Here is an 11580-nt window from a genome sequence, read left to right on the forward strand (position 1 = left end):
TTATCTTCCAGCATTTGAAAATAAATGAATTACTTCAATGAATTGAGGAGCATACACAAGAAATAGTCATCCTTTTAGTCATAGTTGTCCACCTCTCAAGTTTTCAAGAGCAATCTTGAAAGATTCTTTCAACAAAAATAGAGGATACATAATTTGTCAGTCTCGGTATGAAGTTGAAATATTCATTTGAGGTATTGTGTCAAGAACATGAATGATTATGTAGGTTTTGATCGGTATAAGATCATCTACATCTCATAGACAGTTTGATTATTGAAGGAAAGAGATGATAGCATTGTCCACTTTCATTAGTCAATTAGGTTAATGATGGGAATAAAACCATCACTCTCCTAGACAAATATATATGCACTCAGAATGAGTACACTAAGGTTCATAACCTAATTTATTGCCATATAATTAATAGTTGTACAACATTTTCCATCTCAAGGATACACATATAAAAGAAATACTTAGGAGTACAATTATTGTATTTTGATAGCCCTGTAACTCCTGAAAACAAATGATGATACATCATAAGGGCCCTTGGTTATTAATCAATCTAGTTCTGTGGAGGAACAAGAATGGTGCTCTTTTTTATCTTTGCCCTGAAAAGCTGCTCAAACTCTGGACCCACATTGAGCGAGGCCTGTAAAACTTGTGGAGATAATGCTCCCCATACTGATGTTTTCCCAGTAAATTCGCCAAATACAGGTCTGGAAACAAACAAAAGACAAATAACAAATAGTTAGTAATTAACCCTACAATCGATGATGTTTAAAGAGAAACAATTTGTTAGATTGATGCTTACTGTGTAGCTGTTATCAATGAGAAGTACTCCATTCCTTCACCGTCTGCAATGGTAGAGGCCACAAAGAACCTTGGCACAACATACAAGTGGCCAGCCTTCACTTTCGTGTCCAAGGCACGTTCACCATTGATGCCAACAACTTGAATCCTTCCACTCCCTTTTGCAACATAAATTACTTGAACCGACGAATCTGCCGCGTATACCGGTGAGGACATGGCATTGGCATCCAGCTTCACAAGGGTGGCGCTGAGCCCAACTTCTCCAAGGAAGGGAAACTTCTTTGCTGTCAAGGCAGTAAGCAACCCAGTATTTTGGACGTGGATATCAGGTAATGCAGCATCAATATTGTACACCAATTTATCAGTACTGTTCTTGCAGGGGTGGGGCATTTTTTGACCCTCTGATAGCTTAATAAGCAAAACACCAGTTTGGCTTTTGGCAAGCTTTTTGGCTTCTTCGTTGCTGATATTATAGGCTCTGGAGTTAAATTCAGTGGAAATTTAATTTATTGTACTACATATTATTTGATAATATAATCATGTTATTTATTTTTCATTGTGGTCATATGGACTCACATATTTGCTTGATTTTTATGGCTCATCTAATTCACTTGACTGCATAGTCAGTATCCACTAGATGTTATGTGCATATATATATATATATATTATTTATTTGTATTTATATATAAGAGAAGTGTGTTTTTGAGTACTCTCTTTCTTCCTTGAAGAGCATCGACAAACACCACACAATGGACTGAATTGTAGAAAGGAAAGTCATGATCAGCAACACTCCACTTGGACGATTTGGAACAAGGAAAGCTATGATGTATTCGGAGCATCACGCCCGGAACAGATTATGATATCAAGGAGCAGAAATGCTTTCAAGCACGAACTAGGTAACAGACTGAATTTGCTATTAAATGAATGCTAATTGTCACATGTGATTATGCTATTAATTCTCAGAAAACGATAACTAGTTCTGAGTCTCCATCATTGTACCACCATGAAACTGCTCCAGAGGGCACTGGTATTATATCTCCTTCCTTGAGTTTCAACGCCACCTCTTCGGATGCTTCGGGGAATACCATTCCAACTACTCCACAGCTGCCTGGATGTGGACAAAATGTATTTTCATAAATGAGCCACTGGATTTGTAGATAGGATTATTAAAGGGCCCACTTTGTCTCTCGTTGTCACGGTGTGTCACCCTCTTTTTTAACAAATAAACATAAAAATAAAACTTATCTTTCCTTTTCCCAAAATATAACCCTAACCCCGAACTTTCCTCGCTGCTTCTCTCTCTTTTCCCTTCTCTTTCTTCATTTCTGGTCGTCTTCGTTTATTCTCTTCTTTTTCTTCTTTCATTTTTACCATGTTTTCTTCTTTCTTTATTCCCAAAAAATCTCTTAGTCAATGAAACAATATATATATATATATATATATTATATATATATATATATATATATATCTTCACAACTAAGATTTTAGATGTTAAAAAAAATAAGGAAATGATGTTGCAGATAAGCGTTATCTTTATAAATAGATTGTCAGCAACTCTAGCGGGAACAAGTCTTGGTCCACCCCAACATGTCACGTCTCCAACTTTCAATAGCTTGTAAATATTTTATTCTTAACATCTTGGTTGCAATTGTATCAAATAATTTAAAATTTTATATTATTTAATTTGATCATTTTTTTTTGTGGACAATACTTATTTTGAGTAACGACGAATATTTATTTTAGAATGAATTTAAATTAAAAAAAAATGTCCACTTCGTAGATAATTCCTTAGGCTATGTTTGATTCTAAAAAATTTAAAGGAAAATGTAAGAAAAAGTAGAAAAAAAAAATAAAGAAAAATAAAAAAGGTAAATTAAAACTCAATAAATCATTTTCATTCGATTCTTTAAACTTATTTTACTTATTTTAACTCATCGATATAAAGATTAAATAATTTTAAAATATATAAGTTTCTAAATTAGCTTTAATTATATTTGATTTTCTTTAATATTTTTTATAGTACAATCAAACAAAATCATTTTTCTTAATATTTTTTTCTCCCTTTAGTATTTTGTTGTAATAAAAAAAATGTTAAAAATAGATTTTTGGATCTAATATTTTCATGTATTTTTTGAAACATACTAGGAGTATGTTTGACAATATTTCTACTCAAAATGTTTTTAATAAAAGTGTTTTTTCAAAAAGTGTTTTTAGGATAATCACTTATAAAGTATTTTTCTAAAAAAATACTACAAGTAATTTTTAAAATTTTGTCAAACATCTAATTTTTTTTTTCAAAAACAATTTTTAAGTTAAAAAGAACTTCTTATAATTACTGTTAAACATACTCTAAAAACTAATTTGGTTATGATTTTAGGAACAGCTTTTAATATTTTTAATACTTAAAAAAATTTATCATTCAAGTGTTATAATTATTAAAAACGTTTTCTAAAATCACTTTCAAACACACTCTAAATAATGTTAAATTATATCTAAGATGGATGTAATAATGTCTTTCTAAATTTGAAAGTTTTCTTAAGCATTATAAATAATAAGACATATAAATCTTATTTCATAGAGCTTTTCAAATGCTAAAAGTAATATTTTAAATTCAATTGGAACTTTTAAAGTGCTAGGCCTAAAGAAACAAAATTATTTAGACTTAGACAAATCAGGGATGAAAATAAACATGATATTGGCCAAAGAGATATATATAAGTTCAAGTCTCATTTAGAAATTTTTTTTTTTAACCTAGGGCGAATTTACCTATTGCCTTATTGTGATTATATATACCATAAATAAAAAATTAGAAACATATATAAAAAATTATTATCAAAATAAATTATAGAAATTAATAATACTTATTTATTTTTAAATTATATTTACTTTTAATATAACTAAAATATAAAATAATTTTAAAAAATTAAATGAGGAAGTTGTAAGGATGACAATTTATGTTGATGGGTCATAAATAAATCATTTCAAATAGGATACGAATCATAATTGAATTAAAAGTATCAAATATCAACCAATTATCAAATAGATACCAAGTTTTGTAGCCCATTTAATAATGAAATCTATTGGAGTTGGGTGGGTGTCTAAGTTAGGTTGATCTAACCCGATCCAACCAAATCAAAGATCAGGGGGAGCAATTTGTGGGAGTTGGAACGTTAGAAACCACCCACTAAATAAATAATAATAATAAAAAAGAGATCTCTCTCACTCACTCTCTTGCTTACTTTTAATTCTTCTCTGAAAAAAGAAGACAAAGAGAACTCTAGAAGAAAAGTTCTCTAAAAAGAGGTCAAAGGCTTTTTGTGATGTGAAACAAAGTGATTCCCGATTTTACTATGGTTCCATTCTCGACCTAGGGTGAAGAATTGAACGGTGAAACAACTCTTTTATATATATATATATATTGAATCCTACACTTTTTCAAAAGATAATCTAAAGATTTCCAACAAAATCTTATTTAATAATCAAGACGAAATTAACCTCCAAACATTATACATTTTTTACTCAATTAATCTAGTTTTTTAAAATCAAATTTTAATGAGTTAAATGCAAGTTAAATATGATGTGGTTATAATAAGGTTAACCAACATAATTATTAAATAGATCAATTCTATTCAAATTTATATTATGTAGGTTGATCAAAAAATAATTTGTAATTTTTTTGTTAAACATGTTATATAAATGGACATGAATTTGATTTAAACACGATTATATCCGACCAAAGTCAACTAATCCTATCAAGTTGTCCTTAAAGACAATGAGCCAACCTAGACATAAGTTAACTAATCCTATCAAGTTCTTACTCTATTTAATTGACCATATAATATTCGACAATTAAAGAAATTGTTAAGAAGTAGCTAAATTATATATAAAATAAAATATTATAATTAATAAAAAATTAATAAATATAAAAAAAAAATGTAGAAGGTAAATTATGAGGTGGCCTCTTGGCATCCTTGGAAGAGACCTATCATTTTTCTTCCTCAAATGCAATATAGAAAGAAGATTTTTATTTAATTAAACTATCTAAAACATCACACTTATCCTTATTTTAATAAAAATAAAATTATTCTACTCCTTTTGTTATCAAATTCACTAGAAGACGTAAATATTATCCTATATAAACTACAAAGAGGAGTCGATATTTACCCAAGTGTACATGCTAAAAAGTTTGATAATTTAATAATGAATGTATTAAATCCCTTTTTTTTTTCAAACTTTATATGGTAAGTTATATAAAAATAATAATAATGAATACCCTAAAATTAAAAGAAACAAATATTATTAATAGGGTTAAATACAATTTACCCTTTTAATCTTTGGCCTATTTTACATTTTGACCCTTCACATTCAAAAGTCAACACTTTGTTTCCTAGATTTGTTAAAAAATAACAATTTACCTCTTAAACTTATTAAAAAGTTCATGAATAAGTTTTAAGTAAAGAAACAAAGTTGAAAATGTAATAAAAAATATTTATTATTTAAATTCGAAGTTGCCAAACTGTGTAACGACGTATAAAAATCACAACTAGTCATGCAAACATCTATATAAAATTAAAAATCAAAATTAGTAACTACTATATTTTAAAGGCATTTAAGAAATTTCACTTGAAAGTTGTTAATTCAAAGTTATTTCTATCCAAGTTCAAATCAGTGCTTGAACGAGATAGTGAAAAAAAAAAAAAAAGCAATCCCCTTTTATAATTTTACGAAGAGTTTGCAATTAGGTGCAAAATGTTGGTGTTTAACAAGTTTGGAGTAAAATTTTGACTGAAAAATATAAGAGGGAAAAGTGTGAAATACACTAACGATGAAGAGGAAGGTAAGTGTATTTAATCCTTATTAATATTTGATTGTCATTAATTTATGGGAATGTGGATTAGGGCGGAATCTGGGTATGGTGCATTTTCTTGATTATTTTTATTTTTTATTTGTTATTTTTTATTCTATGCATCTCCTTATCTCTCTATTTCATTATTTCCCTTATAATTGATCATTTCCCATATTCATGCTAGCACATGCTCGTTCCCAAAAATTCAAAACCAAAATGAAAAAGAAAATCATACCAAGAGAGACTAAGAGATACATTTCTTAAAAATAAATAATAATAATAATAATTTTTATATAAAATGCAAAAATTTGTGAGACTTTTATTTTATTTTTTAAATTAGGATACACTTCTTAAAAATAAAAAGTGCTCTATCTAACACGAAAGCGCTAAGATTAAATTCAAAAGAAAAAAACTATTTTCTATTAAGTTTCAACAATTAAACAAACCACAAAATCCCAATAACCCAACAAATCATAATAATCAAGCAACCCACAAAATTCTAATAACATAATAAACCATAAATCATAAGACTTGGGATTATTGAATGAAGGAAGAAGGATATTAAACCCCATTCTTATTAGACATGGGATTATTGAATGAAGGATATTAAACCCCATTCTTATTCTCACCCAACCCAAGCAACAATCTTAAAAGATTCTTTCAACAAAAATAGAGGATACATAAAAGATTCTTAAATTTGATTGTTCTTTGTAGTTGATAATTTAAAGTTTATATTTATTTAATTTGATATTTTTTGTGGACATTTATTTTGATTAATAAAGATGAAATATCGCAGTAAATGAAAAATAAATTAGAGAGGGATTAATTATTGTAAAATGAAATTTTTTTTTTTTGGATTAATTTTTAATCTATTAATGTATTTTTGGAAACACAATAAATATTGTGATGCACCTTTAGCCCTCCTTACTTCCGGTCATGGCTCTTCTACTAGGAATTTGAATAACTTGGCTAAACTTTGGTGTTCTCACCTTGGTCATCCTATTGCTGATACTTGAAGCAGATTCTTACATCTTGTAATATCTCTAATGACTATCATTGACATAATATTTGTTGTGCTTGCCAATGTACAAAAAGTCATAGATTACTTTTTCCATTATTTGAATCTAGAGCTTTTTGATCATCCTCTTGCTTTAGTTCGTACTGATTTGTGAGTTCTTGACACTGTTATCTCCATAATTAGTCCAAATTATTTCTTATTATTCCTTTATTTTTCTCGGTTTTCTTCACTTCATCCCTTACATACTAAAGATCAAGTTTTGCCTACCTTCGTTAAGTTCAAAATCTTAGTTGAAAATCAATTCAATTCTCAATTATAATGTTTATAATTTGATAATGGAGGTGAATTCAAAGCTTTCACCCTCTTTCTTGCTACATGTGAGATTGAAAACAGATGCTTCTATCCCAAAACAGAAAAGATGAGGCACATAGTAGAAACTGGTTTGGCTCTCTTTGCTACTACTTCTTTACCTTTGAAGTTCTGGCTCTATGCGTTCCATACTGTCATATTCCTTATTAATCGCATGCCTAACATCACTTTGCACAATTCACAAAGGTTAGTTATGCTTAGATTACAATTCTGGCAGAATGTAATAACTCGGCATATCATCTTTGATGAAGTGGTGTTTCCATTTCACCAATCATTTGACCACTCCATCTCTTTGTCATCTCATACCACTTTTTATCCTACCTATACCCTGACAATCCTACCCATTCTTCATCTGTTATCACTAAAAAGTCACCAATATGTATTATTTTTAATGTTTAAAATAAAATTATATCACATTCTAATATTTTTTTATTTTAAAAAATGAAATTTCCTTATATTTGACAATATTCATGATTAAATTATTTAAATTTTATAAATTAAAAATTTTTATATTATGTTATTCGATATATAAAAATAAATTATATATTATATATTATATATTAATATTTTTTATTTTTAATCATGAATTTAATTTATAATAAAAAATTATTTTACAAAATGAGTATAAAAAAATAAAAAATAAATTTATGATATATGGATATGCATATTTCATATCTTAGTATGAAATTAACATATCTCAGGAATAATATATTCAACACTTATCATATCCAATGTTTGGTTGAATATAGGATAGGATAATTGATGATATAATTGATCTATCCTATCACCATCCAGACATGGGATAAGATATAGTATCTCTTTTCTTATTCTATCCCATGTTAGGAAAAAATTAGTGGTCCACAATATGATGTAGCTCTCCAAATTTATCTTCAACCGTTTGAAAATAAATAAATTACTTCATTGAATTGAGGGGCATACAAGTGAATATAGTCATCCTTTTAGCCTTAGTTCCCCACCTCTCAAGTTTTTAAGGGCAATCTTGAAAGATTCTTTGAACAAAAATAGAGGATACATATAATTTGTCACTCTCAGTATGAAGTTGAAATATTCATTAAGAAGCATGAGATATTATGTCAAGAACATGAATGATTGTGTAGGTTTTGATTGGTATAAGACCATAAAGAGTAGGCACATTTAAATCTCTCTTTCATTTTTAGGAGATTTATTGATGATGATTTGAATAGTGTAGTTTACATACAGAGTTTGATTGAAGCAAAGAGATGATAGCATTGTCCACATTCTTCGGTCAATTAGGTAAATGATGGGAATGAACCCATCACTCTCATAGACAAATATGCACTCGCAATGAGTACAATAAGGTTCACAACCTAATTTAAGGCTTCTAATAGGCTATTTCTTGAAATTTTTCAAAATCAATGCAGCAATAGATTTTCTGATCACACAAAGGAACAACTTATTGCCATATAATTAATAGTTGTACAACATTTTCCATCTCACAGATGTACATATAAAAGACACACTTAGGAGTACAATTATTGTATTCTAATAGCCCTGTAACTCCAGAAAACAAATGATAATAGATCATAAGGGCCCTGTAACTCCTGTTATTAATCAATCTAGTTCTGTGGAGGAACAAGAATGGTGCTCTTTTTGATCTTTGCCCTGAAAAGCTGCTCAAACTCTGGAGCCACATTGAGAGAGGCCTGTAAAACATGTGGAGATAATGCTCCCCATACTGATGTTTTCCCAGTAAATTCGCCAAATACAGGTCTGTAAACAAACAAAAGACAAATAACAATAGTTAGTAATTAACCCTACAATCGATGATGTTTAAAGAGAAAACAATTTATTAGATTGATGCTTACTCTGTAGCTGTTATCAATGAGAAGTACTCCACTCCTTCACCATCTGCAATGGCAGCAGCCACAAAGAACCTTGGCACAACAAGCAAGTGACCAGCCTTCACTTTCGTGTCCAAGGCACGTTCACCATTGATACCAACAACTTGAATCCTTCCACTCCCTTTTGCAACATAAATTACTTGAACCGACGAATCAGCCGCGTACATCGGTGAGGACATGGCATTGGCATCCAGCTTCACAAGGGTGGCGCTGAGCCCAACTTCTCCAAGGAAGGGAAACTTCTTTGCTGTCAATGCAGTAAGCAATCCAGCATTTTGGACATGGATATCAGGTAATGCAGCATCAATATTAAACACCAATTTATCAGTACTGTTCTTGCAGGGGTGGGGCATTTTGTGGCCCTCTGGTAGCTTAATATCAAGAGCCAGATTGGCTTTTTGCAAGCTTTTTGGCTTCTTCGTTGTTGAATCATAGGCTCTGGAGTTAAATTCAGTGGAAAAACCTCCAAGGATTCCTTGAGTTCCGGTTAGTAGGAAGTTTGTGAATTCTCCGGGAACATAGGCCTTGGAAGTTTCACCAAGGAATACGATAATTAGTTCTGAGTCTCCATCATTGTACCACCATGAAACTGCTCCAGAGGGCACTGGTATTATATCTCCTTTCTTGAGCCTCAACACCACTTCTTGGGATGCTTGGGTGATACCATTCCAACTACTCCACAGCTGCCTGGATGTGGACAAAATATATTTTCATAAATGAGCCACTGGGATAGGGTTTGATGGCACAGTGGGTAATATCAGAGAATCATTTTGAAAGAAACATCAAAAAAAATAAAAGAGAAATATTGAAGGGCCCACTTTCTCTCTCTCTCTCTCTCTCTCTCTCTTTTCAATTTCTTTTTCCTTTTCCCAAATATAACCCTAGCCCTCAACTTCTTTCATCTCTCTCTTATCCCTTTTCTTTCTTCAATTCTAGTCTTGTTCCTTTCTTCTCTTCTTCATTCTTGCATGTCATGGCGACCCCCTCTCCCTCTCACACCAGTCACAGCCGACTACCATGGCTGTGTGCACTCTTTTTGTTCTAATTTTTGAGAAAGAAAAGAAAATTGAGGTGGAGATTTTAGGGAGGAATAATTAACAATTCTCTAAAGAAAAAGAAAAAGAAAAGAAATAGAAAAAGAGTTCTAATCAAGAATAAGACATAAAAAGTTCGGGGATTTACAGACCTTGAAGAACATAACCAATTCTGTTGGAGTCAGCATAGTGAGGGAGAGCGAAGCCACGAGGCTGCAGAACAAGCCTTCCACCACCAACCTTTGCTTCCTTGAGCAATTCATATTCAGCACTTGACCAACGGTAATATGTTCCACCTTCTCCTTCGAAGATCTTTTGTGCAAACTTTGGTGCTAAGTTCAACTCCATGGATTATGTCTGTATATTTGAAAGAAAGCAAATGAACGACTGCCTGCAAAACACAGATCAAAAGGTTAAGACTACGATTAAGATCATGTAGAGAGATAATGAAAATCAGGTGGAGTAATGGGGTAGAGTAGACAAAGTGGGCTAATGTGGAAAAAACAAGCTCAACCTTCATCTTGAAATTCAGGTCATATCATTCATCCATAGTTCTCAGATGTGTACATTGAAGGCCACTAACATATACATATAGATAGATAGATAGATAGATAAGAGTGAGTACAAACCTTGATTTTATGAGAAACAATAGAAAGAGACTAAGTTGAATGTTATGAAAGAGATGAAGAGAGACTTTTGAGAGATGAATATGAGGAAGATTAGGGGAGTATTTATAGAGTTCGGGAGGAGGTTGAGTAGGAAAATTGCCCATCTTCTGGACTTTACTTGTACAATACATTTTTCTCTTTGCTTTTCACACAATCCATCTTCTAGAGTTTGGAAGATTTATCCTTTACTTTTGACTTCTGCAAATTCATCATCTCTTCCTGGTTTTCAAACTCTTCACAAACTAATATTTCTATAGAATTTGAGTTCATATTGGGCTTTGACAAAAGTGCATGCAATACAATTAATCAAAAGATAAATATAACCATAAAGTTTGAATGGTGCATGAGACGTTCCCTTGGAGAGATGATGGTGGCAAAGTATATCTAAAATTAGTGTTATCTTGTAAAAATTTTCTACTTGAGAAAACGCTACAAATAAAAATTTTGTATCTAAAAAGCCCCTATAAAAAAAATCAAATTTCAAAATCAAACAAACTGATAATACCTAAAAGAGACGTATGTTTTGTCGCGAATCAACATTTTTGGACATGTGGAAATTTGACATTTTTGTCTACTGCCTAAAAATTGATGCCCTTGTTCTTCCTTCTCGAATTTTCCATTATCACACGTTGGAAATTATTATCGTAACATTTTCTTATTCAATGAAAAAAATATCTTCACAAAGTTGAAAAGTAAAGGAATTATAAGCACGAATGATGCGTGAGATAAGGTTTATCAGGAACCTTATCTTTGTAAGTAGCTTCTCAACGTCCCCCATGGGATAAGGTCCACCTAAACTTCATGTTCTACCACCATGCAATAGCTTGTAAATATTTTATTAATTTTTTGAATTATTTGGACAAATATAAAAATAATTAAATTTATGGTTTAATACATGTTGGCCTCGATTTAATGAATCTAACAAAATGAACACCTTGATAGTTGATAATTTGAAGTT

The 11580-nt window shown here is 30.7% G+C and overlaps 1 protein-coding gene and 1 pseudogene across 1 annotated transcript; both read right to left on the reverse strand.

Annotated features, from left to right (window-relative positions):
* Positions 1 to 348: 348 nt before the first annotated feature.
* On the reverse strand, positions 349 to 1582 carry LOC117925918 (13S globulin basic chain-like). Its single transcript, XM_034845028.1, has 3 exons — positions 1515 to 1582; positions 806 to 1282; positions 349 to 710 (listed from the first exon to the last, which is right to left on the reverse strand). Exons 1-3 carry the CDS (start codon positions 1580 to 1582, stop codon positions 557 to 559), a joined length of 699 nt encoding a protein of 232 aa, XP_034700919.1. The 3' UTR covers positions 349 to 556.
* A 6865-nt stretch (positions 1583 to 8447) lies between these two features.
* Positions 8448 to 10625, reverse strand: LOC117926687 (annotated as a pseudogene).
* Positions 10626 to 11580: the final 955 nt, after the last annotated feature.

The sequence above is a fragment of the Vitis riparia genome, chromosome 12, assembly GCF_004353265.1.
Source record: "Vitis riparia cultivar Riparia Gloire de Montpellier isolate 1030 chromosome 12, EGFV_Vit.rip_1.0, whole genome shotgun sequence".
Taxonomy (NCBI): domain Eukaryota; kingdom Viridiplantae; phylum Streptophyta; class Magnoliopsida; order Vitales; family Vitaceae; genus Vitis; species Vitis riparia.

Bases quoted from the DNA above. Each gene is read 5' to 3' on its own strand.
- LOC117925918 (XM_034845028.1), bottom strand. From the start codon at position 1,582: ATGACTTTCCTTTCTACAATTCAGTCCATTGTGTGGTGTTTGTCGATG. The intron at 1,283-1,514 runs GTACTCAAAAAC...ATTTAACTCCAG, and splicing joins CTCTTCAAGGAAGAAAGAGA to AGCCTATAATATCAGCAACG. The intron at 711-805 runs GTAAGCATCAAT...GTTTGTTTCCAG, and splicing joins TCATTGATAACAGCTACACA to ACCTGTATTTGGCGAATTTA.